The sequence below is a fragment of the Anomalospiza imberbis genome, chromosome 1, assembly GCF_031753505.1.
Source record: "Anomalospiza imberbis isolate Cuckoo-Finch-1a 21T00152 chromosome 1, ASM3175350v1, whole genome shotgun sequence".
In the NCBI taxonomy this organism is placed as follows: Eukaryota; Metazoa; Chordata; class Aves; order Passeriformes; family Viduidae; genus Anomalospiza; species Anomalospiza imberbis.
This window is the reverse complement of record NC_089681.1, coordinates 125,228,608-125,256,220: the sequence shown is the minus strand read 5'-3', so window position 1 is coordinate 125,256,220 and position 27,613 is coordinate 125,228,608. Positions and strand designations below refer to the sequence as shown.

At 35.1% G+C, this 27,613-nt stretch overlaps 1 protein-coding gene across 2 annotated transcripts in view; it reads left to right on the top strand.

Moving 5' to 3' along the window:
• Positions 1-26,687, top strand: part of PHF14 (PHD finger protein 14) — a 157,954-nt gene extending 131,267 nt beyond the window's left edge. For both annotated transcript variants that reach the window (XM_068210205.1, XM_068210198.1), the window contains one exon: positions 25,861-26,687. In XM_068210205.1, the coding sequence (XP_068066306.1) occupies positions 25,861-25,935 (75 nt within the window). In that variant the 3' untranslated portion in view covers positions 25,936-26,687. The remainder of the gene's footprint in view (positions 1-25,860) is intronic.
• Positions 26,688-27,613: the final 926 nt, after the last annotated feature.

The following is a 27,613-nucleotide window of genomic DNA, read 5'->3' as shown; positions in this document are numbered from 1 at the left end:
AATCTGTGAGATTCATTAATATTACCGTGGCTTTAGTTTGAAATTATTTTTTGTGAACAATTACTACTTCTCTATTCCTTCATTTTTTTTAATTTGCCAGGTCTATACATTTTCTGGATGGCATTCTCAAAGATTTTAGGATTCCTGCTTTCTTTCAGTTGTAAAAATTAATATTTTAACTCAAGTGAAACCAGTATTTTCCCTGAGGTGTTATTCTTTGGCATTTCCAGATCACATGAAAGAGTCATTGATCTGTGGATATATTCTCTGGAAAAATAGCAGCATTGAAAGCAGGAAGGCAGTGGCATTCAGGATCACTTGTGTACAAATTTGTATTCATATTCTGAAGACAGATAAGTTTGAATTGCATTTCTACAAAGAGAAAAATGTCTTTCCTTAAATAATGCTTGATTCTTTTTTATTAAAAAAATCTGAAGCAACTTTTAAAACTGATAGGATAGAAAGAAGCAATTAAATTATAGATACTGTATATTTTATGAGACATATTGTTTTTCTTTAACAGCTTGCTACAAAAAAAAATATTTAATTTTTGTAAATTAAGTTTGAAAAGAGCATGTTGTTAAATTTGTCCCCTTTAAAATGTTATGGAGCTTTAAATAAATTGTTATATTCTAAGAGGAAAGAACAGCTTTCTTTTCAGCTTCAATGACGTGCTTTAAATCATAATTTTTTTTTTTTTTTTTTAATAGAGGAAGAAAGTGGAAAAATTATTGGAAAATTAGAATTAAGTTAGCTGTAGGTGGGAAAACAGCAAGAATTTCAACTTCATGGCTGTTTTCCACCTGCTGAGGATTTTGATGTTTGTACTGATGTCAGTGAACTTTGGTAGACCTGTATGCACTATCTGGTCAGCTTTGACTGTTGCTTTGAAATATCCATGATGTGGCATGGTGCAATGTCACGTAAGCCACTGTTGTCATTTCCTGTGTGGCCCGTGTGGTACACAATGGAAGTTCTTTCCTGGAGGAAAGTAAGTGTGGCTTTTCTCTTGAATGTATTGTGGAGACACTCTTAATATTCTATTTTTTGTTTCTTTCCTGAGAGATGTGTTGTGTTCTCTCTTACCTGTAATATTTAACTGAAAAATTAGGCTAATACATTATTTGGTCATTGCATGCAGTATAAGTATTAGGGGTCACACTGCACTACATGAGCAAAGCAGTGATCCTTTTTGTAGATGATACATAATATCAGAATTTTCCTATTTTAATATGATAGGTTGAAAAGATCATTAAGACCCTTTTAAGTTATTACAGGCTAGATTGGAGATAATAAAGCTTGAACAGAGTCAAAGATTCCAATGTCGTCCTTAAGGTAGTGAAGATAAGCAAAGGTCAGTCAGTAGTCATTAATAATGTAGGTAACATAGATTTTCCCTACCCAGTTGCTTCAGGGTTATCTCTAAACTGCAGTGCAATCCCAATAGTGTCCCAATGCTGCTTTGCCAAACTATTGTTACTTTACATTTCTCTCACTGTTGAACAGAATATTTAGACACTGAAGAGTTTATATTGCCTAAATATTTCAGCACAGTAGGATCAGTGATTTGTTATTTGTTAGAGTATGTCTTTTTGCTATTAGTGTGTATTTTTGTGATATCACATTTATACATTAATCTACCTGAATTTACAGTATTTTAAAACTAAATTTTTATTAACTTCAAGCATGTATTTTCTAAAGACTACCAAGTAGTTTAACACACACTGTTATCTTTAATAGCTGTCATTAACCTACTAAATCCTTCTTAAGTGAACAGTTTTCCTAGAATTATTTTTTAATTTTTAAGTATGGCTACATAGCTATCATAGTCTCCCAAAATCTCTAGATGACCTGGAATACCCAGAACTACATATTCTATGTTTTATGCTGTAGCTATGGTCTTTGTTTTACTTAGAAACTGAAAATGTTCCTGAAAACATAGGTAAATTCAGAGAGACTTAGACTGTGATGAGGAGTGGTATCTTTGGAAAGCTTGTTTTCCATTAGCCAGTCCTAGGGTGTTTTACTCTGGTAAACTCTTCTTGTTTAAGTGGTTGGAATCCTCACAGGAAAATAACACACACTTCTGTCAATCAAGATACTTCTGTGTCCTCTCATAATGACTACTTTGTATTATTCTGTAGTTCTGCATGTGCACAATAAAGATGGAGATATGCCTACTGCATGACTTAACTGGCTAAAGGCATTTGCCTAAAACTTCATAGATTCTGCCAGTGTTTATCGAGGAAGATATTTGCAGAGGACTTCTCAGGGCACCTGGAAGAGGCTTTAACCTAGGGGGATGGCCAAGATGGGCTCTGCAATTCAGTGGCCACCAGGCCAAGCCCACATTGCTGCTGAAAGGGCAGTCTGTGTTCACAGACTGCCTGCTGCTCTTGTTGGACCTGCAGATGAGTGAGCTGGGTCAGTGGGCTGCTCTGGCAGATCATGGAGTGATATCCATGGGGGTGAAGGACATGCATAGCTATGGACCATGAGCTCCCTCTTCAGTGTCAGCACATGCAGCTCAATGGTCCAGGGCTGACACTGAGATTGCATTGTCATTTGGGTGCTCTGTAAAAAAGAAAATAATCTTCAAAATACTCACTAGTGTTTCTGGATTTACTGTATTAGCCAGTTCTGTACTTATCCATTCAAAAGGAGCACTTTTTTCCCATTTACAGCCAAATTCCAGTTTACCCCTCAAGAGTAGGCTTGTCATAATTGAGTTGTTCAGGAGACTGACTAAAATTAAGAGCTAATACTGTAACTAATGACAATCCTGATTGTTTCTGCAAATTAGGATCAATTTTTGTCTGGAAGGTAATTAGTTACATGAAATTTAGACTCCTATTTGGTATCAAGAACCAAAGGACTGGAATTCACACAAAGTGGTGGTGCATCTGTTTGCATCCGTGTGAAGTTTTTTTGTCATAGTTATCAGGAGAAATCTTTTCAGACTATTAGTAGACAGAGGCATATCCACACTTTGCTTGTTGGAAAACTACCAGTGTTGATTTGGATTCATCAAGGTACAGGGAACTGTGTGTGTCCTGCTCTTGGTCACAACGACCCAATGCAATGGTACAGGCTGGGTGCAGAGAGGCTGGAAAACTGCCCAGTGAAACAGAGTCTCAGGGTGCTGGTGACAGCAGTTGAATATGAGCCAACAGAGTACCCAGGTGGCCAAGAAGGCCAGTGACATCCTGGATTTTAACAGGGTTACTGTGGCCAGCAGGACCAGGAGAGTGACTGTCCCCCTGTACTTGACACTGGTGAGGCCACACCTCGAGTCCTGTGTCCAGTTTTGGGTCTTTCACTACAAGTAAGACACTGAGGTGCTGGAGAGTGTCCAGAGAAGGCGATGGAATTGGGAAGGGTCTGGAGCACAAGTCTTGGGAGCAGCAGCAAAGAAGTTGGGGGTGTTTAGTCTGGACAAAAGGAAGCTTGGGGGGACCTTAACACTCTCTACAATCACCTGAAAGGAGGCTGCACCGAGGTGGGGGTTGGTCTCTTCTCCCAGATAACAAGAGACAGGACCAGAAGTGTCCTCAAGTTGTGCCAGGGGAGGTTTAGATAGGGTGTTAGGAAAAAATGTATTGAAAGAAAGGTTCCTCAGGGATGTAACTTAGTACCATCCCTCAAGATATTTAAAAGACCTTTAGCTCTTGAACTTAGGGACATGGTTTACTGGTGAACTTGGCTTTGGCAGGGCAGTGGTTGGATTTAGGGATCTTAGAGATTTTTTCCACTTAAATGATTCCATAAATCTATGATTCAGAGTTCAAATCTAGGATTATAACCTGAGAATTCTATTTGAAAGCCAAAACAAAAAAAATCAAGTAGTAGCTTCTAATCTTTGGGAGATTTATAATCAAAATTCCAAAATGAGCTGCCAGTGGAGAAAGTTGCCTTAAGTCTGTACAACTGACAATAGAACCATTCCCTGTACATTTTCCACTCCTTTGATTGTACTTGCCTACAGTTTCCCCCAAATTTTCAGTAGACCTTTTGTCCACTGCCTATAGGTACTAGGTATAGATAAACTCAGTTAATCCAGTATTGCTCACATAGGGTCACATGGGTATTATGAAAATAAATGTCCAGAGTTTAGGAGCATAAACACAGGCCTTTAGAAAATACCCATCACAGAAGTGTAAAAAATTAGTCAAAATAAAGGTGTAGTTGTTCTATAACTACATACAGTTATAGAAGGTATAATGAGATATAATGCTCAAAATGGAAGACAATATACTAAGTGCATGAAGTCGGAGAACATAAAGGAAGGAGCAGAGATTTTTAAGACATTTTAGATGCTTATTTTTATTGTAATTTTCTGACAGTTTTTATTTATATATTTAGCTTTGGGAAAAAAAATCTCAGTAAGTCAGCATTTAAAAATGGATTCACCCTTAGAATATAATTTGTGTGCATGTGTGCATGCTGTGCAAATTTTTGGATGATTCTTCTGCAAAATGTTGCTTGTTTTAACAGTCTCTTTGTGGCTTCAAGGGTGATATTTGAAATGGGAATAGAGACAAAGATGATGATTTTGTTCAGTGTGTAGATAATCCTAAAGTCACCATTTTTCATATTGTAGCCTGATAAGCAGCAGAGTAAAAATAACCTAATTTTGAAGTCATGGTGTTACGTGACAAAGCTTGTAGTGTCTGCAGAGGCACCAAGATATTCAAAAAAGGGAAGCACATTAAAACCTTACCAAAAAATAAATCCAATTACCATGTTACTGTAGGAAAGATGAAGTAGAGGAAACTTCCTTCTCAACTGCAAGCATGACTGCAAGATCTCTCTTATGCCATGGACTGAAATACATTTGATCCCTCCATCCCTGCCTCAAGATCTCATGCAAAAGCATTAAGAACTCAGAGAAAATTTGAAATCAACATTTACTTCAGTTAATTTATCTAAAATGAAAAGGTGGAAGAGCTTGGTGTGTTCTTTAAAATACTATTCCTAAAGCCTGTGTTTTCTGAATTCTTCATATGATACTAAGTGTTTCAGGCGGAATTTCTTTATCTCAAAAGTACTTGTATATAATAATTTTGGAAACTAATATGGGTAAATTTAATTTCTTCATGCTTTCATCATGCAGTCTTCTGTGGGGCCATTGTATGTGGCAAGAAGCTGGACTAGAGAAATATTTGCTGTTATCCATGGTAGTTCCTTATTTCTTTATGTCACAAGTTAACCTGCCAATGCCCATGTGTAGTGATGAAGCCAGGAAATAGTGCCAAAAATTAAAACTATTCTGATGCAGTATTGCAGATGTGCTGTGCACATCACAATACTGGAACCACACCAACCTGTGGTTCCAGGTTGGGTTTTTTTTCAGCTAAGTTAGCATCTATGAATTGTGATTTCTAGTTCACTGTTTAATACAAACATAGCACTTTGAGAAAATGTCTTAGCCAATTTTCCAGAGTATTATAACTTTAGAACTTCCTTATTTTTTATTTACTGAATTAATGTTACTTTATTTTCATTTAGATCAATATATATTGAATTTAATAAGCACAGGGTCTCAGTGTTATGGTCTGTGAAGCTCCCATAACACAAATTAGCAAATAATTCTGTGAAATTAAATGGTATACTTTTCTTGTGGCAATCATACCCCAAGAACTTGTAATTTTGAGTATTTGTTTTTAGCTCCATAATTTGTATCATGAATGCATTTCAGTGTTGCAGTCAGGGGTATATGGTTAAAATCACTGAATCAAAAAGAAGAAAAAAAAAGAAAATAATTACCTCAAGGAGCTTTCATTTCTAGTATAAAACCAGACATTATAGATTAAAAAAAAAAAAAACACAAACATGGTTTTAGTTCTTTTTTCTGCATTGTACTGCATTGTACTGCATTTTAGCTAAAGTTTGGACTCAATAGGAGAAATAGTTGTTTTTTTTTTAAGGAAAGACTGATCATAAGGTTTATAATATTGTTTTAAACTTCTGGAATTTTCACATTCTTTTCCTGCACTGTTTATTATTGAGCAGGTTTTAATAGCCTCTACTTCTCTACATAATGTAGAAACTTAAGTTAGTAACAGAAGCAAAATGCAAGACAGTGATCACAGAATGGAACAAATTAATTCATAGTCTTATTAATTGGTAAACTTAAGCTTAAGCTATAGAGATATTGCACATATCAACCAGGAAAATGGAAGTTTGTTTGTATAAATATTTTTCTACAGTTAAAGCACTTCATTAATAGGCTTTATCAAATCAGACCAAGGATTTGAATCAAGCAGCTTCATCATCCATAGAGTCATGAAGTGAATGTCATCAAAAATCACTGGGCCTAAACACTTATCAGCTCACTATGATAAAATGACTGCATTTTTATTTGCACAATAACCTCAAATCTTCATATTAAAAAGTGGCAAATTTTTTGCCCTTTACTGTTCTAAGTGTGACACATGTAACAATTATTCATCACTCCATAATGGATCATTTTTATCAGAGTCTTGTGTCTCTTCTGTATACATAGAATAAATATTTATGTTTTCTCATTTTTCTGAACTAGAAGATACTGATAGAATAGGTTTGAAGTGTCAACTATAATTCATTGCATGCAAAGAAAAGCTTTATACTGATACTGTGCGAAAGGAAAAGAATATCTGAATCATTTCAGCAGCAAGCTTATAACCAAGATAATATCAGCATTTTCCTTCTTGAAAATCTATATGCCATAAATTAAAGGAGGTCTTCAGTATTTTATTAAAATGCTTTGGACAAGTTTAACCCTGTCTTCAGTGGGCATATATGTATGAATATGAAAACTTAAAAAAAAAAGGAAGGTCAAGTCAAAGTTAAAACAGGCTTGCAGAAAATTTCCTACTAATCCTGCACATATTTTATTTAGAAGACATTAGAAAACTTTGACACATGTTTAGTGTCATTTTAAAGGTGCCCATTTTATTCTTACAGAAAACTTAAGATATTTCTGGCACTTTACTGTTTTGTACAATAGTAATGTGGTCTGGGAAAAAAAAATACAAAATATGTGTATGCTGAGTGTATTTGAATGAACTCTCAATTTAGTTGAAATTAGCAGTAAATGTAGTAATAGTGGAGAGGTACATATCACGGTATATAATTATGTTTAAATATGTACATAGCAAAGTAATTGGGTTAATAAGAATATAATATAATAATTTGGAATCCAAAATACACTTGCAATGAAGTGTTTTATACACAAATACTACAGTTCTTATAAATACTACGGTATCTCACCACATTTTCAGCTCTGCTTCCAGCTTCTTTAGCAAGAAAATGCAGGGAAGTGTTGGTACTATTTGTAGTGAAGTAACAACAGAAGAGAAAAGTTGTATGTGATGAAACCGTGCATCTGTTTTGTGGAATTTGCAGCTGTCCCTTTATTATTGTTTTATACCCATTTGATTTGTAGTACTTTAAAGTGCCATATCCCATGTTTCTCTAATCTGTTGAAGGGTGAGTGGTGTAGGCTTTGTGAATGCTCTTTTCCCAAGTCCTGCAGCAGCAGCTCTCACATTTATGGCTACTACCTCCCTAATTCCAGCTGCAGCTTTGCAGTCTTCTGAGAGAGGTGCTGGAAAGTGACATTGCTTTTTTTGGAACCAGTCCCATCACAAAAGACCCAAGGCATCCATCACAGCTTTTTGCAAACAAGCAAACAAGCAGAAAGCTGAAATGAAGTCTTACTGTTTCTGATGTATGTGAGAAATTTACTTTGAATTCCAAGTGTTTTCTTACAGCAATAAATTTAACTTTAATCACTAATTAGTATCACATCACACTGATGATGAAGTAAGCTGGGAGATTTAGTAAGGTCATGTATTTAATAAGAAGCATCAAAATATAATTTTGTGGGTTTAGAATGTTTTGGTTTAGAACTGCTGCCTAGAAATGTGATAATTGTTTTCTTTAGAAATCAGATATTAAAGGACAATGTGAGAATGAATCTTTCTATGACAAAATCACAGAAGCTGTCTATTTTAGAAGCAGTTAGTATGTTTGGAAGATCATTAATGTAAAGCTGCGAATTTGTCCCCACAAGTGACATGGATAAGCTAAGCGATCTCATGGTATTTGCTGTTGTCAAATTGCATTAATATCTCAGGCATGATAAGAATGTTATTAATGTGGAACAAAAATTAATTGCTATGATAAGGCAGTAAAGCTTGTTTAATACTGCATGATAAGTAGCTTGAAATCAACTTGCAATTTCAATTTTAATTCTTTCTGTTAACATTTCCAGTTCATACAGACTCTGAATTTTTACCTTTTGTGATTCTTTGCAGACAGAGTGCAATTTACTGTTGGATGGGTACTCTGTAGAACAGCTTGCCAACTGTTCTTGCCAGAATGTTTGTAGCATATGTGTTAGGGAATTTTTGCATTGTTGCATCCTAAAATCAATGTGGGACATAAGGATGACGAGTTTTGTTCTAGGAGTTCCTTCTACTGTCCATCAAATGCAAATTTCCAAATTTTCAGAGAGCTCAAAGCAAAGAAGAATTTGAGTCATGATCATTGAAATCAACAGTGGTTCTATATCCAACTGCATTGAAATGAATTGAATACCTTTGGTGATGCTTTGTTTGGGTCTTAGGAAGCGTTTTTAACATTATACTTTTTATGTACACTGAATTCCTGTCAGCCATATCAGAAGGCTCAAAATAACACAGTACTTCAATTCAAACAGCTGCCTCCATGCAGGATAAGAACCTGCTTTAACTGGTAGGTTTCACTGCTTTCTGGTTCAGAATAAAGGAGATGCGATATGAGGGTATGGCTGTATCGAAGTGTGGGGTCCTGCTCTTGGAAATCAGACACTTATTTAGGCCAGCACATCCATTTGGCTTTTGGCTATGAAGAACCATGCTGGCAAATTCGCATTCACAGTGCATCTTTCAAAATATTGTCTTCTGGATAGTGTAGGAAAAGTTCATCAGACAAAAACTGCATTAGGCTACCAATTATGTATAGTTTTACACTGCAGAGGCTTTTCTCATTGTGGTAAGCTCGGTATCTTCAGACATCAGATTTCATTACTAGTCAGCTTTTTGTGCTTTGAAATGAAAGTCCTGAGAAGTCCTTGGTTGTCTTCATCCCTTCCAGAGCCATGGGATCCCATCTGCTTTGCAGAACAAATGTGATGTCTTCATACAGATGGAGCAGACATGCTGACTCTTAGTACCTCACTCTTTTCAAACATACATCAATCCTTCTGAGGCAAGCAAACTCCAGAATCATAAAATCTGTTAAACTTTGATTGACTGGTGGTGGCTTCTGTATTCCAGCATCTTCAGAATGTTTTTGGAGGAGCTTACTTCACATCTTCTGGCACCAAATAACTTCATTAAGGAAGGCTGTCATGTGTCAGAAGTGAGGTCATATTGGTCTTTTCATGACCAGCATTCCAGTTACCTGCAAGCACATGGCTTAGAAATTTCAGCAAGTCAGCCAGTCTTGCATTTGAAAATGGTATTTCAGTGACATGTTCAGGAGAGATACACCTACAGCTTTCTGAAGTGAAAGTTCCTTAAGCAACATATCCTTGAGAATGCCTCTCAGAGAGTATGAAAAAAATTGTTAACTGCAGAGTATCTACTGCTTGATTTTGAAGGGCTTTATTTTTTATATTTTTATTTCTACATCAATGTAGAAAGCGCAAGGCAAGCTTTTGAGGAGGTCTGGCCTTTCATTTGTTTGGCCAGGCATTTTGTTATTAATTGACTCTTTTCATCCTTTCCTGCCATAGGTTATGAAATCATATGCCCTAAGGAATGAAATTTCAAATGAAATCCAATTATGCATTTGATATTTTTTGGATTAGTGGGGCACATGCATCTGGCATGGTGAAAGCAAGATGATTTAATGTATAGAAGTTAGTTAGAAAAATTGTCTCAGTTGATATAAATATGATCACAACCTGCTGCACTCCTAAGGAAATCTCTTAACACTTGAGACAAAAGCTGCTGTTATCACTGTTAGAATCTGTTGCATGAGGAGTATAGAAAGTTGGCAGAAAATAAACACCTGTGCTTTCCAGCTAGTCCTCAGCAATCAGAGGGGCTGGGTGTGGCACATCTCATGGAAATCCCTTTGCTACATATCTTATGATATATGTCATGGCTATAGGCCTCATTCCTATGCAATCTAAGAAATTTTTCTGCGTGATGAAACATTAATATGATGAGAGTTCTAAAATATTTTACTATCTGGCTTCTGAAAGTAAAAACAAAAATATGTCACTGTGTCCACATGGGTGGTGGTTGTCTGGCTGGGACATAGTCCCAGAATACTTTTTAGTTCTTTAGAGAGAGAGAGGGAGATTGGTGCCTGTTTCAGTTTCTTCACTTTAATACTCTTAAATGTAAGATTAGAGGAAAAATTATGAATCTGAATCTTAAAAAAGCAAAAAAACTACCAGAAATTGCCTTTCTAGGGAAATCTACTCAGTCCCCTACCTTGAACATACTTATAAGTGGAAAGCTGCTATGTCTACCTTATTCTTTTACCAAGAGAAGATGTTCTTTCAATGAAGATGAAGAACAGCAACAAAGAAAGAAAGAAGAGCTTGTATCTAAAGGAAATTATATTAAGATTTTAAGTGTCATCCTAAGCATCTCCAGGAACTTTTCCTGGCTAAAAGATGATAGTTCTGTGAAGTAGGCTGTGAAAGCTAAAAGGAAACAAACCCGAAGGTGGTGAAAGTAACCTAAGTATGGTTCTGCATATATTAAGAAAGCAGCTTGTGGGCGGAATGTGGAGCAACATTGAGACATTATTTTCATCAGCTTTTGTCTAGTTATTCGCTCAAACAACCAATTGGGCATGGAGAAAATTCCCTTTTATTATCTGTATCAGTGAATAAGACCTTGAAAATGAAAAAATATGTCTGGGACTTTACCCAAGGAGTAGGGAAGGGCTGTGTTGCATTTAATGAACTATTCAGGCAAAATAAAAATCTTAGCTGTCACCTCAGTTACTCAGAGAAACAACAGGAAAAAGAGAATCGCAGATACAGCCTGTATTTTTACATAGGCCATGGATACAAATCCTTTTCATTAATCAATAAGGCTGGCTTATTGCTGAGACCCAGTGCAGGAAAAATGCAGTTCAAATTATGAAAGAATACTGCCAGGGAATGTATTTTCTGGGGTTTTTGCATATTCTTCCTCCTTCCTGCACATTTTTTTCCTTCTACCAGCCTAACTTTGAAATGTCCGTTATAGACAAGCTGTTACATTTTGTGAAAAATTACAGAAATTATTAAGAAACAAATTTACCTTTGTGTGAAGAAGCGTGTAATACTGACAAATTTGAAAGAAACTACATTAAGAAAATGCTTGCTTCAGAAATGATAGAAATTTTTAATATGGGTATACACCATTTTCTTTTTCCTCCTTCTGCCCAAGACATGTTAAAGACAAACATCTCTATGAATAGATACTTGTTTGGCTATCATAAAAAGGTATGTGGCACTGTTGTGATGGGAATATCTTAGTGGCATGCTTCCATCATGTTCAAGTTTCTTAAAGATTTTTTGGTTTCTATTTTCTGATTTAAATCCCTGACATCATATTTACAAGTAATGAGCAGCAGCCTTGTGCTGCTTTTGTGACATGAATGGACCCAGGGTTTCTACAAGGAGAACATGGGAATGCTGGTTTTCTGGCCAGGACACATACATGGCAAGCTGCTGCCATCTGCGAGCATCTGTCCTTTTCAGGAAAGAATCACTTCAAGAAATAAAAGACAAAAGTAGCAATATTCATTGTCTAGGAAATTACTGTTTTCTGTGATGGTAAATTATGAATAAGGTTTTTCTGAATGGTCCCCTGCCTAGTGTGGAGTGGCTGTTTAAGGTACATGTGGTGCTTTCACCTGAGAGGAGACAGTACCTAATGACAAAGCACTTGCTGAACAGGGGGGCTTATACTCTCATGGGCTGCACCAGCAAAGTACCTAATGCTGCAATAACTTACAAATCTGAGCTATTCAACTTGGGATGAGTGTTTCAATCAATTATAGTAGCTTTCAGTAGAGTGACTGTTCCTTTTCTTGTCAGGCTTAGCCTCTTACCTGCCTTGTTGAGCCATGTCTTGATGTGTGAGAATTATTTATTTCCAGTCATAGCTAGTGCAGAATGCTGGTTTGTATAAAGCCGTCTGTGGGTCAGACATCTCAGTTAATGAGAAATGTGCTGTGTGGGATTGGATTACCACCTGAGTTAGATTTCTAATGCAATAAATTTCCAGGCATCCTCTTCTAGTATTTTCACAGCACTTCATTCTATATTATGGTGGAAATTGGATTAAAAGGACAAAGCATGAAGTCATTTGCTGAAGCAAACAGGGTGTTAGTGCCAAATTTTGTATAAAAGGATGCTCTTGAAAGGACTGCATGTCTCTCTTCTAATCCACAGCGAATCCTCTGCCTCTGAGTTTAAGGACTTCATTTCCAAATACAATGCACAAGGGGGTACATAAACCTCTGTTAAACAGTTCATTTTGTGCATTCATCTCTTGTTTGCTTATGGTATTAAAAATGTTTTTGGCCTGGAACAATCCTATTCATGTGGAAATCACTTTGTAAATTTAAATACTGTATTAGTGACAGTTCTGTTCAGAGAAAGTACTTTAATGTGTTGGGCATTATCAGTATCGATCCTTCTGTAATTAAAGTTTTACATATATGAGAGAAAATTCTGCCTTTTATTTTTCTCAATGAAATAAAGATTTTCAAGAGAAGAAATGGGTTATATGTAGAGACAATGCTCACCATGTCTGAAAATGTGATGTTGCTAGGTCAAATGAATGATTGCTCTTCTTGGATGAAGGGAATACTATGTGTGAAACTTCCACTGTCCATTGAGTAAAGTTTGAATTCTAGGTGCAAGACAGGACATTAATGACACATAAATACTTTTTAAAAATCAAAAGTCAGAAGATAAATATCCAAAGGTTTTTACACCTATGGATGTAATTCTTGATCACAGTCTTAACAATTATTTTCAAATGATGCAAGGTGGCCTAAAAATGAAAGTACATTCCTGTAAAAAAACTTACCTAATTTAAGATGAACAGTTTTCACAGAGATGACCAACCACCACTTAAATTCCATTAGAATGTGGTCTGCCTTGAAAAGCAGGTGCTTTCCTTCTGAGAAGGACAAATAGACACATCAATTCCATTTGATCCTACTGGCTGATATACTAGCGCTTACTTGGTAGTTATTTCCTTATTACATTATATTTTAAAAATTTACTCCATTCGCTAGTTATTGTTCCAAACCAGACACCTTTTTTATATATTGCTTTCTGACTGCTCTCAAAGCATCTTTCCAATTAAATAATTTCCTGACAAAAAACAAGTTTCTATGAAATAAAACTGTTTTTCATATACTTTATAGGTTGCTGCATATTGTAAAATGGCATGTGTCATAAAATTCCTGCTGCTGATGGTTGTTTACTTTTTCTAGAGATGAAAAATAAGCATCAGAACTTAAAACCAGACAATTTCTTGCAATAACTACACTCATTTTATGTCTTCTTTTCTGGCTTCAGAAAGAACAGGTGATGTTCTGTGCTAGAAAAGTTAATGCTTTTAAAGTCTTCTGTACTCACTGAATGTAATAACAATGACAGCACTTAGCACTTATATAAATCTTTTCATGCATAGAGCTCCATCCTAACTTTGAAAGCATTATTATTCACATTTTATGGATAAGTTCTTTAACATTCTAGTAGTGAGTTCAATTTCCACACCCTCCAGGCCAAGCAAGTATTATAGAAGGGGTACAAATGTCAGAGATTTCAGCTGAGAAATTCCTCATCTGAATCTCAGACCATTTACTATTACTATTACCATTTACTATTGTCACATGCTTTAGCTTTATGCTGATTTCTGTTAGTGACCCTCATTTAGATTAGAAGACTTGTTAAGTACCACTTCTCCATCTCTTCTTCTTCTTCTTCACTGATATTTTCCAGAAATCCAGGGGTTTTCTCAGCTTTTCTTACACAGGGAGTTTTCCCCTTAACCTCAACTCAGAAGGACACCTCTACAGACTGACTCAAGCCTCAGTATTGTTTTGATATAATACCTGCAATAACTGTCTGATTTTTATCTGTTCTGTACAATCAGTTTATTTGTTTTATAAAAATATAAAATATTTCTATTTGAAATAGTTTTATATACATTTTGATGCTAGCCACTTTTTAATTATTCTTCATTTATTAGCCATACTTGGAACCAAAATGTGATTAATGTACATGGCCATTATCCTGACCTACTCAGCTTCCCTGATATTTCACTTCTTGTTCTTCTTTCGTTTTGTTTTCATAATTGATTTTAGACTCTACATGGGCAAGCTCCTCAGATGTGTTCACATAGCATGTGGTATGTTATGACTTGGCCAGATTTTGATTATTTATTAATATTATAGCTAAATAAATAATTTATCTATGTATTACCATTTATCATTTTGAACAGCAAAATCTTCAAAGGACACCTAGACACCTTTCTATATCTAGGTTTTAAAAAGCATCATATGATGGAATTTTCAGTGGATAAGGGAAGTAACAGCTAACAAAATTTTTCATTATTTGCTCTTTTGAGAACTTATATCCTGAAAGGTTTTCTTGAGTGCAAATGAATTGAAAATATATAAGTCCAATTCAAGTAACAAGTAATTAATGCTACTAACTTTCACTGACATCAAGGAGAGTACTGACGGGCAAAGAGAAACATTAGTTAATGTAGGAAAAATAAGATCCTTCATTTGTTGTCTGCCAAAACAGATGGTATTTGCTGTATTTTCTTCACGGTCTTAGATATAGTTAATAATCATATTGAAAAGTTACACTGGCAGAATAAGTAGTAAAGTTATCTTTTTTTCTAAATTTAAATGCTGATTTAAATAGCAGTGCTACAGGTTTCTGTGGTTCTTGATTTGTTGGTCATTTAAGTTACATGTAGAAGAAAGGAAGCAAAATGGGTTGTCTCGAATATTAAGTGGTATTTGCCAAAGAAGAACATGAGCCTGTTTTTTCTACATGACCTTTTTATAATATACTACCTGTTCAGTTTTGTGAGTAAAGGAGACATGGTAAGTTTATCTTAAATCATCAGTAAACAGAAAATAAGGAAATAGCTACTGGCTGTTAATTCTTAGAATATTGATATCAAATTCCTGGAGCTCCTGTATATGCAGAAAGAGAAAAGCCAATGAAGGAAACCAAATAGATTGCAAGTAAAATGAATGCAGGTGGAAGCTTTTGCTTGATGTTGTTAGGTAACACTGACAGGTACAGGAGCAGCTGCTGAGCAAGAGAAGAGAGCAGCAAGTACCAAACATCACCATGGGGCCATAGCTGACCCTCCGTAAGATGACAGACAGAAACTCTATAGCGACAGTTGAGTGGCAGCATTGGGATGTCAGGAAAATATAGACATCTGAAAATAGCTCAGCTTCCTCTTAAATGCCCTGCTTGATTCAGGGGCTGTTTAAACTCGGTATCCATTCCAGAGAAGCATTGTCCTTCAGCATAGCTCATACGTAGCCCTAGTCAATGGTAGTGTTCAGCTCAGTAATCAGAAGGGTTAAATGTAACAACTTGTATGATTGCAAGTTGTGCCCCATAATGGTAAAGAATACTGTGGTGAAGAATATTATGTCTTGGAAACACTGTGATGTAGTGTAACAGGAGACAAAAAGCCTTCTGAGTCATAGAGTTTAGTGAGCTTCAAAAGGAGTTTCAATGCATGCTAGATATTAAGTGACTTCAGACTGTCAAGGAAAAAGTACATAAACAACAATTTATAATGTAAGCTCTGTAATGAGCTCTTCTCTCATAAATATGCAAAACACTAATTAGTTATAGCCAAATTTCCCTAGCTTTGGGAATCCTTTGGAATATAGCTTTTCAGTAATTGAATCACATCAAAGTATTTTTTCTCCCACTCTTCTAAGAGTGTTATGTGTGATTTGTTGGAGGGTAGGCAGAGATAGGAAGCAAGCTGTTGACAAACCAAAAGATGACTTTGATGTGGTTTAGTGAAACAGTGACTTACAAATGTAACAGAAAGCAATGCTCAGTGAATATATAAGAAGCCCTATTTGCGGTGACTACCAGCACCACGATGAGGTCTGTCAATTAATTTGATTCTAATTTTCTGCAAGGCAACTAATTTTTTTTTCCATGAAGTGTATTAATATTGTTAGATATTAAGTTATAACCTTATGTTATAAGGTTTTGGAAGGATTTCAGGGTATGTTTGAAGGCAGATGCTGCTTTTACAGGGCACTTTTTTGTAAATTTCCTTTTGATGATATTTGAAGCATTAAATGGTTGGACATAACATTATTTGTAGTTGAAAGAATTTCATTTGATTCTGACTTCAAAAAATTACAGTGAAGCAATATCACTGTCATGACAAATTACCAAAACATTCCTCAGTATACCCACTGAATTAAATAACATTTGACTTTCAATCTTTACTTGGAAATGCAAAGAGGAATTGAGTGTGAGGAAATCTACTGTTAAATCTGATACATTCTTTTTTTTCTTTCTTTTCTTTTTTTTTTTTTAATTTAGAAACTGATCAGTCTGAAACTGTTAATACCTTGATATGTTAAATGTTACAGCTTTGTTTCCAAATTGACTATGTGTTTATTACCAGTACACCCTTGATGCTTCTAAGGCAATTGATCTAAACTATTGTGTGAAAGAGGACTGTTCAGGCATGATTGCAGGCTCAGAACAGGATCCTTCACATAGAGCAATAAAGTCAAAATATAAAACCAAACACTTCCTTTGCCATCAAACCAACTGAAGTCCAACCTTTAAAGGCATAGATTTCTTGTCTTGTTAGGTTTCGAGTCCATGGCCAAATGGATGAAGGGAATAATTTTATGATTCTATACAGTGAAATTAAAAGTATGTTTGTACATCTTGGAAAGCAATGATTTTGACTTTTGGGTAGGTCTGCAATGCTTATGTTAATTCAGATTCAATTAATGAGGACAGTAGGAAAAGAGTAGATCTTCCATGAGAGATGGAAGGGACTGCTAATACAATACTACAGATCTGGTCCTAAAATGCTCTTTTGGGAATTTTATTTAATTGAAGTTGTTGAAATAATTGAAACATCTGTTCAGTTATAGTTGTTGGATTCCGAATTTCAATATCAGTATGTGTGTGGGGGACCTGCTGAAAGGAATTTTGAGGATTTTTGGGTTTTTTTTAAGCAAAAGACTTTTTTGTTTTTAATTGCTTCAGAAGTAGCACAGATTCTGTTTGCTCTCACAGTCTAGCCTTCATCTACTTCTACAGCTTCATTCATTTCTATCTGTTTTGTTGACAACTTCATGGGTTGTGACTAAATATTGTTCAGTATTACAGCAAATATAATGTCATTTCTACAACATTTACTTATATCACATTTTGGAAAATAAATGAAAAAAGGAAGGCACTGTCATCATATTAACTCCATTGAAAGTTCCAGGTTTTATGCCTTGAACCTGAACAGAATTTCATGGTTGTACTCAGGTGAAATGTTCCAATGAAATAATAAGGAAAAAGCTTTCTGAATTCTTATCTGTCACATTATAGCAATATTTTCATGAATTCTCAAGTTATTAAACTTATAATGCTGCAGTAGGTTTTTCCAATTAAATGTGCATTTTCTTTCGTCATAAAGAGGGAAAAAACTTTCGTTATGCTTTTTACAGTAATTTAATTAAGCATTTCCTGTAAGTTCATTTCAGTATCTGTCATGGCTCACTAAAGTTGAAATTCAGTATAGAATGGTAGATTAATTGCCCTTTGTCTTCCATGAAATAAGAATCCTAAATATGCAGAGTCATGAAATTTAATTGTGTTCCTCAATTGCTTATTCAATGCTTTGGAAACCTGAATCAAGAAATACAGAAGAAGAGGGCCAAAGGTTGTTAAATGTAGCGACTAACACAGATTTTGAACTTTACTTAATGAACCGAATGTTTATTACTATGAAATAAATGCACCATTTAAAGAATTATGGTGGCAATGTAAAACATTAAAACTCTAATTAATTTTGGTCAAAAGCATGCAATGCACTCATTTTTCCTAAAACGTTTTCATTAGGGTATGTATTTTCTCTGTTATTGAGATAAATTTATTCCTTTCATATGGTAGTACTGTCTTTTTCTGTCATAAATGTGTTCTTCAGTGATGTTTACAGTGATGTCTTTCAGCTGCCTTCAACTTTGGGCAGCCTGTCTTGACAGCAGCTTCCAGAAGCATTTTTGTATAAGTCAGTTTTTATATTAAAGTACATTAATACTTTTCCATTTAATGTTGTTAGTGATTTTTGAAGCAAAGAATGTTCAGACCTCTTGATAAAGGGCTATATATATATATATATATATATAGATTATATGCAGACTATATTTCACAAACTTATTTGAGAAAGCAGTTAAATCATGAAGAAATCTTCCACTGTCATTTAGTACCTACCAAGATACATGTATAGCCTAACAATTGAGCTCTTAAAAATTAAACTTGTTGCTTCTTAGTTGTTTTGTTTTTTTTTTTCATTAAATAGTACTAAGAAATAGAGCCATTTAATTTCCTAGCATAAAGTATACAAAGATGAATAAGGTTTGTTTCTTTATTTAATATTTAATTCATTAAATTAATTCATTAAATTAATTCATTAATATTTAGTTCATTAAATAGTACTAAGAAATAGAGCCATTTAATTTCCTAGCATAAAGAATACAAAGATGAATAAGGTTTGTTTCTTATAATTTAGTAACTGTATAGTGTAAATGTGGTGAGAATATAGCCATAAATATTTTAAATTGTCTTCATTATAATATGCATTTCTCGGCTATGAAATATTATTCTGTAGTAGTATTGCAGAATATAGTATATATAGGATATATATACTGTACATACTATATATATGTATTATACTACTACTATATACAAATATAGTATATATGTAGTAGTATATAGAAAGTAGAACTTTCTGTTTTAAATTTACAATTCATAAAAATAGTTATTATGTTGCTACATAAGTAGAAAGTGCTATTTTGGTGTCCATATATGCGTTTATATATGCACAGATGTAATTATTGTAATTGAAGGACAAATCTGCCTTAGAAATTATCTTATTCATGATGGTGTCAGATTTGAAAACTAGAGTGCCCTCTCACACTGGAGTGGAAATTCAGATCACTTGTCCCATATGGGCACAGTACAATCCTGTTAAAGCTGTTTTTCATCTCTTTCTTAGTTGATGTTGCAGGTTTGTGATATCTAAGCATTTATAGGTGCAGTCGAATGTTCATAAACCTGAACCTTCAGAGACTCAAATTCTTAAAGAGGATACATTTTCCTCTACTTTCTTCAAAGAGAGCCAGCTGAACTTGTAAAACAATGGTTGGGTTTCAAGCACCACCTGCCCTGAAGAGGATCCCAACTGTAGTGGCAGTCAGCCAAAGGGACCACTCAGTTGCCTCCTAAAAAGGAGAGGAACAGATGGAAGATTTGAAATCTGGCATGAAATTCCACTTCTGTACTAAGCATTAAATGAAATTTGACTGTAAGGGCTCTTGCGATGGTACATTTATCTGTATAATCAGAATTAGCAACAAGGAAATAGAAAATACAGAACACTGACAAAAATTTCAAAAAGACTTTAAAGTTCTTGTAGCAGTGTGACTTAAAAGAAGGAGTTTGTGATAAACATGCAGCTGCTTGTAGCTTCTTAAAGAGGAGCTTTAGTGTAAAAGTAGTTCTGCTGGTCTTGCATTGCCACCTAGAGCTCAGCAGTTGGTACTGCTTGGTAAGGAAACACTGCAGCATTGCTCTTTTCACTGAAAAAAGTGGGGTGGAGAGCTGCTTCTAGTTAATTGATGTCATGTTTGCTTACACTGTAATGGTTAATCCCTTCATAGCCTCCATTTTATAGTGTACCAGATAGCAGAGATTGTGCTGTAGGACTTTGGTGGGCTTTGACAGTAAGAATTAATGGCAATGTGCATTAAAAGGTACAACTGTCAGATATCCAGTGGTCCCAAAGGGGGCATTTTCTTGATGGCTGCTTTAGAATTCTTCATGAAGCAAATGTCAAACTTGTCAAGGCTGTCACTATGAAAATGATCCATGTAGCAAGGGTCTCCTTTTCTTGGGAAACAAACAGCTGCCTCATCACTGCAGAGCTGTGGTTACAGAAAACTGTCATCTATCACAAGAAATTTATATTTGCTTCTAATATCCATTGGTAAAGAACTGTTCCATTTGTACTCTTATTTTGCACCACTGTTCATTGCAAGGGTTGTCAGTAATACTGTTGAAAAAGGTAATATAGGCTTTAGAATTAAAATAACTTTTGAATTTTATGTTGGATGCTTTCCTTTTGGCGGTTTAACAGAGAGACTATCTTAGCTCCCAGTTTTTCCCTGACACTCGTTCCAGATTTGGCCCGTGACTTTGGAAGCTAGACTTTTGCATACACAAACAAAAGCTCTAATATATAATAAATTCTTTTTTTTTTCCCTGATGTATTTTTAAGAGTATTAAAAGTATTTTTACCTACTTCCAATTGGCGTTTTCCTAGCTAGATTTTGTGAGGCAAGAGATGAAATGCCAGCTGGGCATCCTTTATAATTTACTCTGTTAGTCATATTACAGGCCTTTTGGGTTAAGATACTCTAGAAAGTACTGTTATCAGAACTTGGTCCTGAGTGCTTTTGAGATGCTATTTCTAGATTATGTACTAGTAGAGATAACCCTTTAGTCATTCCTCCTTATTGCAGGACATTTTTGTGTTTTGCATACTTTCTTATTATTCAGATGATTCTTTACGTAATCCTGTAATATATAGCTGTTTATTAAGTTTAGAATACCAGTTGCAGATGGCAAAATACGCAACATTGTGATGCAACTCCAGATATTACAGGTGTGGTGCAGTGAACAGAACTGGGAATTGATGCATGTCCTAGCACAGTTAATTAATGTGTGATCTGTTCTATTTGCAGAAGTGTCAGATTTCCTGTAGAGTTAAGAATTGTCTAATTCACTGTCATTTCCAGATTTCATTCCATTAACTAATGGAGGAAAAATAAATTCTCAGACATTTTGAAGGAAATTGGTTGGAAGGGGTAAAAAGAGAAAGGGATACTCAAACCCCTATTTCTGAGCTTTTTTTTTTTTTTTTTTTTTTTTTAATTATTCCAGAATTTGTCTATAGGGGAATATTCTGGAATAATTACTACAAAATTAACTTTCTTTGTTAGACCCATTATTCTTTGGTCAGAGAATAATGTGGTTGACCTTAAACATGCTTTCAAATGAGATGAAATTGTATCACAGTCTTTGTGAATTGTCAACTCAAAACTTTAGAAATAGAATTTAAAAGTCAGACTCTTACCTTTAATTTTTGACACCTAAAGATATCTAAATATTTAAGTGTTCTCATTAACTTCAGCAAAGCTATTGAGTGCTTAATACTTCAATAAATCAAACAATTATGTGGCAGATTTTAGGGTCTCGTTTCTAATTTCCTGGCCCTATTCTGTCATTCTTAAATGTTCAGCTACCAAGTATAGTGTAAACAGTGTGAAAGAAGAGATGTCCATGGGACAATTGAAAACACCTGCAGAGCACCCCAAGGAACCTTTAATCCAGTACCTTGTTTACATCACAGAAAAGGTGGGATGCCAGGGCAAAGGATGTAGGAAAACTAATGTGGAAGGTCCATCTCTCCATCAGTGTCATCAGGATGCAGATGAGGTCTCCAGTCCATTGGTGGCTTGAAGAGGTCCTGAGCTGGCATTTCAGTACAGTGTTGGGTTTAGCAGCACTTTTGTAATGGTCTTTGTACTTTTCTTTATCCCTGTTGGTTTTGTAAATCTGTAATAACAGCAATTCTGGACTAGTAAACGTCATTTATTTCAATGTAAAAATAATCTTTGGGCTGATGAGTGCACTTTTTCAGTAGGAGTAGTAGTGCATTCTTGAGGGATTCACCTCCCTTGGCTATTACAAGTCACCAGATCTGTGCAGAGGCATCTTTCTGGTGAGTGTATTTGCTGTATGATATTTGAGTCTGTGGTTGTCTGTAGTCACAAAAGATACTGAGACAAATTTGATTTTTGGCATCCGATGGCAAGAACTACTTTAAAAGTTTGACTTGTGACATCTCCTAAGAAAAGCTACTTAGATTTTAGGATTTTTAGAGCAAAAAGCACTAGATGTTAGAGTCATAGGTGGCTGGAAGAAAAATAAATAATAATATAAAAAAGAGATGTGAGGGATTAATAAAAATAACGTGAACTGAATTTCTGTGGGCAGAAACCAGAATTCAGTATTTTGTCTGCTGTGTAGCTGCTGGTAATAGAAACTTTGCACACCGCCATCATGGACTGGTTTTTAATAGATAACATGAAAATAAAAGATTTTCCTTTGCTATTCATCAGAATTAAAAGCATAATAGTGATAATGATAGGTGGTCATTACTAAAACAAATATATTAAATATATTTAATCTGCACTCCGGTTTGCATAATTTATTGATAATTAGGCTATATAGGCTATGCAGATGAAAATTCAAACATTATTAATGACATTAGAAACTCCAGCCATTTCAGTATCCTGTGTGCAATCATCAGGCTGCCTCTTGAGCTACTAAAAAAAGAGGATAAAGCATTTCATAGAAAGCTTGCATTGTCAGCAAACTGAAATAATAGTGAGTTTTCACATCTTGTAGTATGGTTAATATGTGATCTAAATTGCCAGTTCCGATCTTCCCCAAGCATACTGGCAGTAATAGAACACTTCTTATAATTTGTAGAGGTTCATGTCCCAAATTATTCTGACATTGCCATTCTGAGGCCTCTGCTTTCACTTCTTTTCTGGCAGAAAGCCACGAGTGCCAAAACTAGTGGTTCATACTTTCCAGTGTTCCCCAAAAATCCTTTCTTCCATCTTGTTTGTGCTGGCACTGTTGTTCATGTGGCAGTGCACAGGCCTGGGAACTGATCTGGCTCAAGGCATGTCTAACAAAGAAAAAGTTTTCTCCCCTTGCTAGTTCATGCTATGAGAAAAATCAAACACCATTACTCTGAGCTTTGCACAGCAGACACCTGAGTTCAGAGATACCAAACTTCTGTTTCCAATGAGGTGTGTTTCTGTTCTTGGAAATCAAGATGGAGTGAAAACCCTTGTACAAAATTAAGATGTTTTATGTGGAGCATGGTTCAGTGCAATGCTAGTCAGACAGTTTTCAGGCATAAAAATGCAAAAAAACCCAATACATTTAAAAAATCAGCCAGGCATCTGGATGGCTTGTGCATTGGAATCTGCCCACATAAATCAAATTTATGTTCTGCTGGTAATTTTACCTGTTTGAATATGTTTTACTTGGTTGAAGCAACAGGAAATCAACAAAGGAAAAGTATTACTCCTGCAAAATATCCCAAAGTCGATGCTTCCATCTGGAATATTCAACCCAAGCAAATCCTGGAGCTGCCATCATTTCTGCATCTCAGAATACACTGATCACTGCAGCTACTGCTGTAACCTGGGAATTAGGCCAGAGTGCAAGCATGACCTTTTGAGCACAGAATGAAACATTTCAAATTTACACAAAGCCAGAAGATTTTCTAAGAAAACCTCATTCATTGGATAAAAAAATTTTTGCCATCAAAAGAGTCAGGAAGCCAATATTCAGTATTGAGCCTAATGTGCCTTTTAACCCTCTTATAGTCCTTACTGAAGGTATGGCCCTGTTGTCTCTGAAATTTGCATGCTGCATCTATTAGGAGGGGAAGCCCTAAGCAATATGTGAAGAGTTCTGGGAAAGAATGATAGTGTAGGGTTTATATTCCTGTATGAAGGAGCACAAGTCAGGGCATCAGAATGATGTCAAGTTGAGTGCTAGGAAGGTGAATTACTTGGCACTGAGGTCAGCTGGAATAAAACTGCTGTAGGTAGGGACCTTCAGAAACATGCAGATTTGCTGTTCTTTTATTAACATGTTCTTCATTAAATAACCTGGCAGTTTTCCATAGCAGGTAAAAGTTTCTGTGAGTATTTTTTTTTATTCCACAATACTCTTTTGTCACCTGTAAGCAGTAAGCCTGATAACACCTTACTCCTTTGTTGTTTCTGATTCTGCCCTGTGTGTTTTCATTTGAAGTTTGACCTCTGTATGTATGCTATACATTTCACTCTCTTTAATATATTCTACACTTCTAAGTTCAATGGATCTTCAGTGTTTGGTTTCACACACATGCACAGACATGTTTTCTCAGCTAAATGAAGAGACACAGGGAGTACTACATGTTTTAGAGGTAACTGAAGAGATGACGGTCCAGAAAGAGAAGAAAAAAAGCTTTTAGCAGTCAGTCATGTAAATATTTCTCAGTGCCCAGGCTGTCCCCAAAAGAGGGAAGATTCAGAGGCATGATAGAGTATCTGGAGTATCTGCTACTTTAATAGAACAACCAGCTTTTCCATTTTATTACAGTTGGGCATAACATATTATGAGATCACATTTTTACATGAGATTTTCTACTGCTATTCTATTTTGTGCTGCCTATTTAATCTTCCTATATATTTTCTACCTCTAAATATTGCAGTTATTGTTACAAAGCATGCTTTGATGGTGAAAGAAGGGCTAGGATGCAAAAGGATAAAGTTATTTTCCTAAAAGAATGAAAATGTTCTTTTAAACTGGGAAAATACATCTCAGGTTACTGGGTCCCACCTAAGTGTCCCTGGTGTTTCCTTTCTCTCAACTGTTGGCTTGTGATGAGTACTGTTACAGCAGCCAGGATGCTTCTTCATTCCAAAATGTCTATTCATTTCTTTTTTGTGTTATTGGAATGTGGAAAATTCTCTGTAAATTGAATTAAAATGCAGACTAGAAAACTGGTCATACTCTGAAACTGTGATAAGGAATGTTCATGATGTGATGACTTGCAAGTTGCCTTATAAAACAGTTTTCTCATTCTTCCATAATTTATACTTTGGAGGTCACGATTTTGTACAGGACACAAAATAGTATCCTTTCCTATAGAAACAGGCATTATGATGTCACTTCATTTTTTCAGTGAGATCCAGAGGAACCCATAGTGAATTATGAGCCTTACTTTTGGAGCTGAAGCTGTAGAATATTGTAAGCATGCTGCTGCCTGACATGCTCATGTTTCCTATTTTAGACCTGACTGATCTTCAGATAACATATGGTGGTACAAGTAATTGGAAAATTGGCAGACCTGTCAAGAAAATATGCTAGATGGGACAAAAATACGATGCTGCAGCACATAAAATGTCTCTGAAGTTAAATTTATTGTCTTTTATCAAATGGTGAAGTAAACATATCTGGTCACAAAAAAATGAAACATTTTTCAATGGCAGATGCTTTTCAAAAGTAATTTTTAGTACAATGATGAAAGTTCTTGCATTCAAAACTTATTTAGTGGAAACCTTTGGTCAAGAACAAAGGAAAGGTGTGTAATACTTTCTGCTGTAGGTGTTTGAATATATTGTCATCTGTGTGTGATTTAATAATTTCTTCATGTAACTATCCAGTAAAATGGTCAGTAAAATATTTATTCAGTAAATTTTTTTCTGCTATAAATGTAGGCAATTAGATTTGTTTAAATTTTGTATCATTTTTATTTCAACACTTGAGCAAAATCAATCACTTGAATAAATGACTTTTTGCTTATTTTTATGCTCATTAGTCAGGCAAAAGGTGGCAAAAGACTGTACCAAATTCCATACATCTGCATAAGCAGAAAAATACTTTTTGGATAAATTGATTAATGTTCAGGTTTTCATTTTCTTTTACAGGAAGATGAAAATGAAGCTGAAGCAGAAAATCCATCTCAGGAGCTGAATTTGGAACAGAAAAAATCAAAAAAATAGGAGATTGCTGTCTTGTTTGAAATATTTGCAAGTTGTGTAACAGTGGTTATAGTTTCTCATTGTAAAATTAAGAAAAAAAAGTTCTCAATAAAGTCATTGAAAATTAAATTCATGGTGCAGTGGGGAATTAATTAAGTAGCTCCTGGTGATATTCTTGATTACATTAAAAGCTGAATTATCAGAACTGAGTACTTTACCAATAAAATTCTGAAAGCTTTTTGAACACGTTATGGAAAGCTGATGGGTTATTCATCACATGTAGCATTTACTAAGCAAATAGGGCAATTTTATGTTTTACTCTGCAGAACAGTGTTATCCTTAAAGGATAGTTATAACTCAGACGTATTTTGGTATTTCTGAGCAAGAGCTTTGATTCTTAAAAGTTAGATAAATATGTTCTACTAAAGGAGTTCCGAAATTTCTTCAGATCAGTGATTAAAGTAAATGTTTCTGAGGAGTAGGTAGAGGCAAGAATTTTTTTATATGTATGGTACATTTTCAAAAGTAATTACTTCTACATTTGTATTGTGATTTTTAATCGGTTTCTTGCTGCATTATACTTTTCCTTATGTAAACCTTTTCCATCTTCATGTGATCATTGTCTTTTAATGAATGTCAAGCTTTTGTCTTGATTAGACCACCTTTCCCAGGTCTAATTCCCTCATGCCATTCTTTTCATTCTAACAAAATAAAATAACTTCTTTCTGTGTCATTAGACCTTCAAGTGAGTAATAAATATCTAAAATAACTTTTCTTTCTATAGTCCTAATTTTGTTTTCCAATTTGCCTTTGCTTTTTAGCCTGTGAAGGTCACCAAATGGGAAAGTACAAGAAACTCAGAGGTAGATTTATAACCTGATAGTTTCACAGATTGCAATGAAAAAATAAAAAATCTCACTGATTCTCTCTTGGGTTTAAAACAACACTCACTGGAGTCCCTTCAGTGAAGTTAATCATACTCTAGAGAAATAAATTATCTTCAGCTGAAAAAATTCACTTCTTTTCCCACTCTGCTATACTTTTACTGTTATTTTGCATTGAGTGTTAAATCAGATTGTAAATAGTATCCATCCCCAATTTTATCCTTTCTGTGTAAATTATATTTTCAAATATTTTAAAAACAACATGCCTGTGTTTAAGCAGTATCTTTTATGAATTCTTTCCTGGTTTATGAGGTTCAAATGTGTGTAGCTCATGGAAAAATTTTAATCACAATTACTCTACAAGAGTTTAATAACACTAGATCTCATTTTAATGAATGCAAACACATAAAATAAATTCAGCATTGGTCCATTTGGTGTAGATCAAGCACTGTAGCCATCTCAGAGAGGCAGGGGGAATATGATTTTCTCTTCACTGCAGTGGAAGAGACAGATTTAGGAAAGATGGAAGCAGAGTTTTAGCATGCAGGACCTTAGGGACTGTTCTCTGTGCAGCAACATGAAGGATCACAGGATAGGTGAAAACAAAGGGAATGCTTTTCATTTTTTCAGACTAACCCAAAAACCATGGTTCTCAGAGCTTAGTTCTCATCAGGATCTGAAGAAGGGGCAGGGTGTCCAGTGGAACAGGCTGAAAGGCCTCTGAACTTTGAAGGACAGAACTAGTAACTTACAAAAAAAGGTAAGAGAATGAAATTTTACATAGGGGTTGCACAAAGGAGGCGTAATGACAGGGG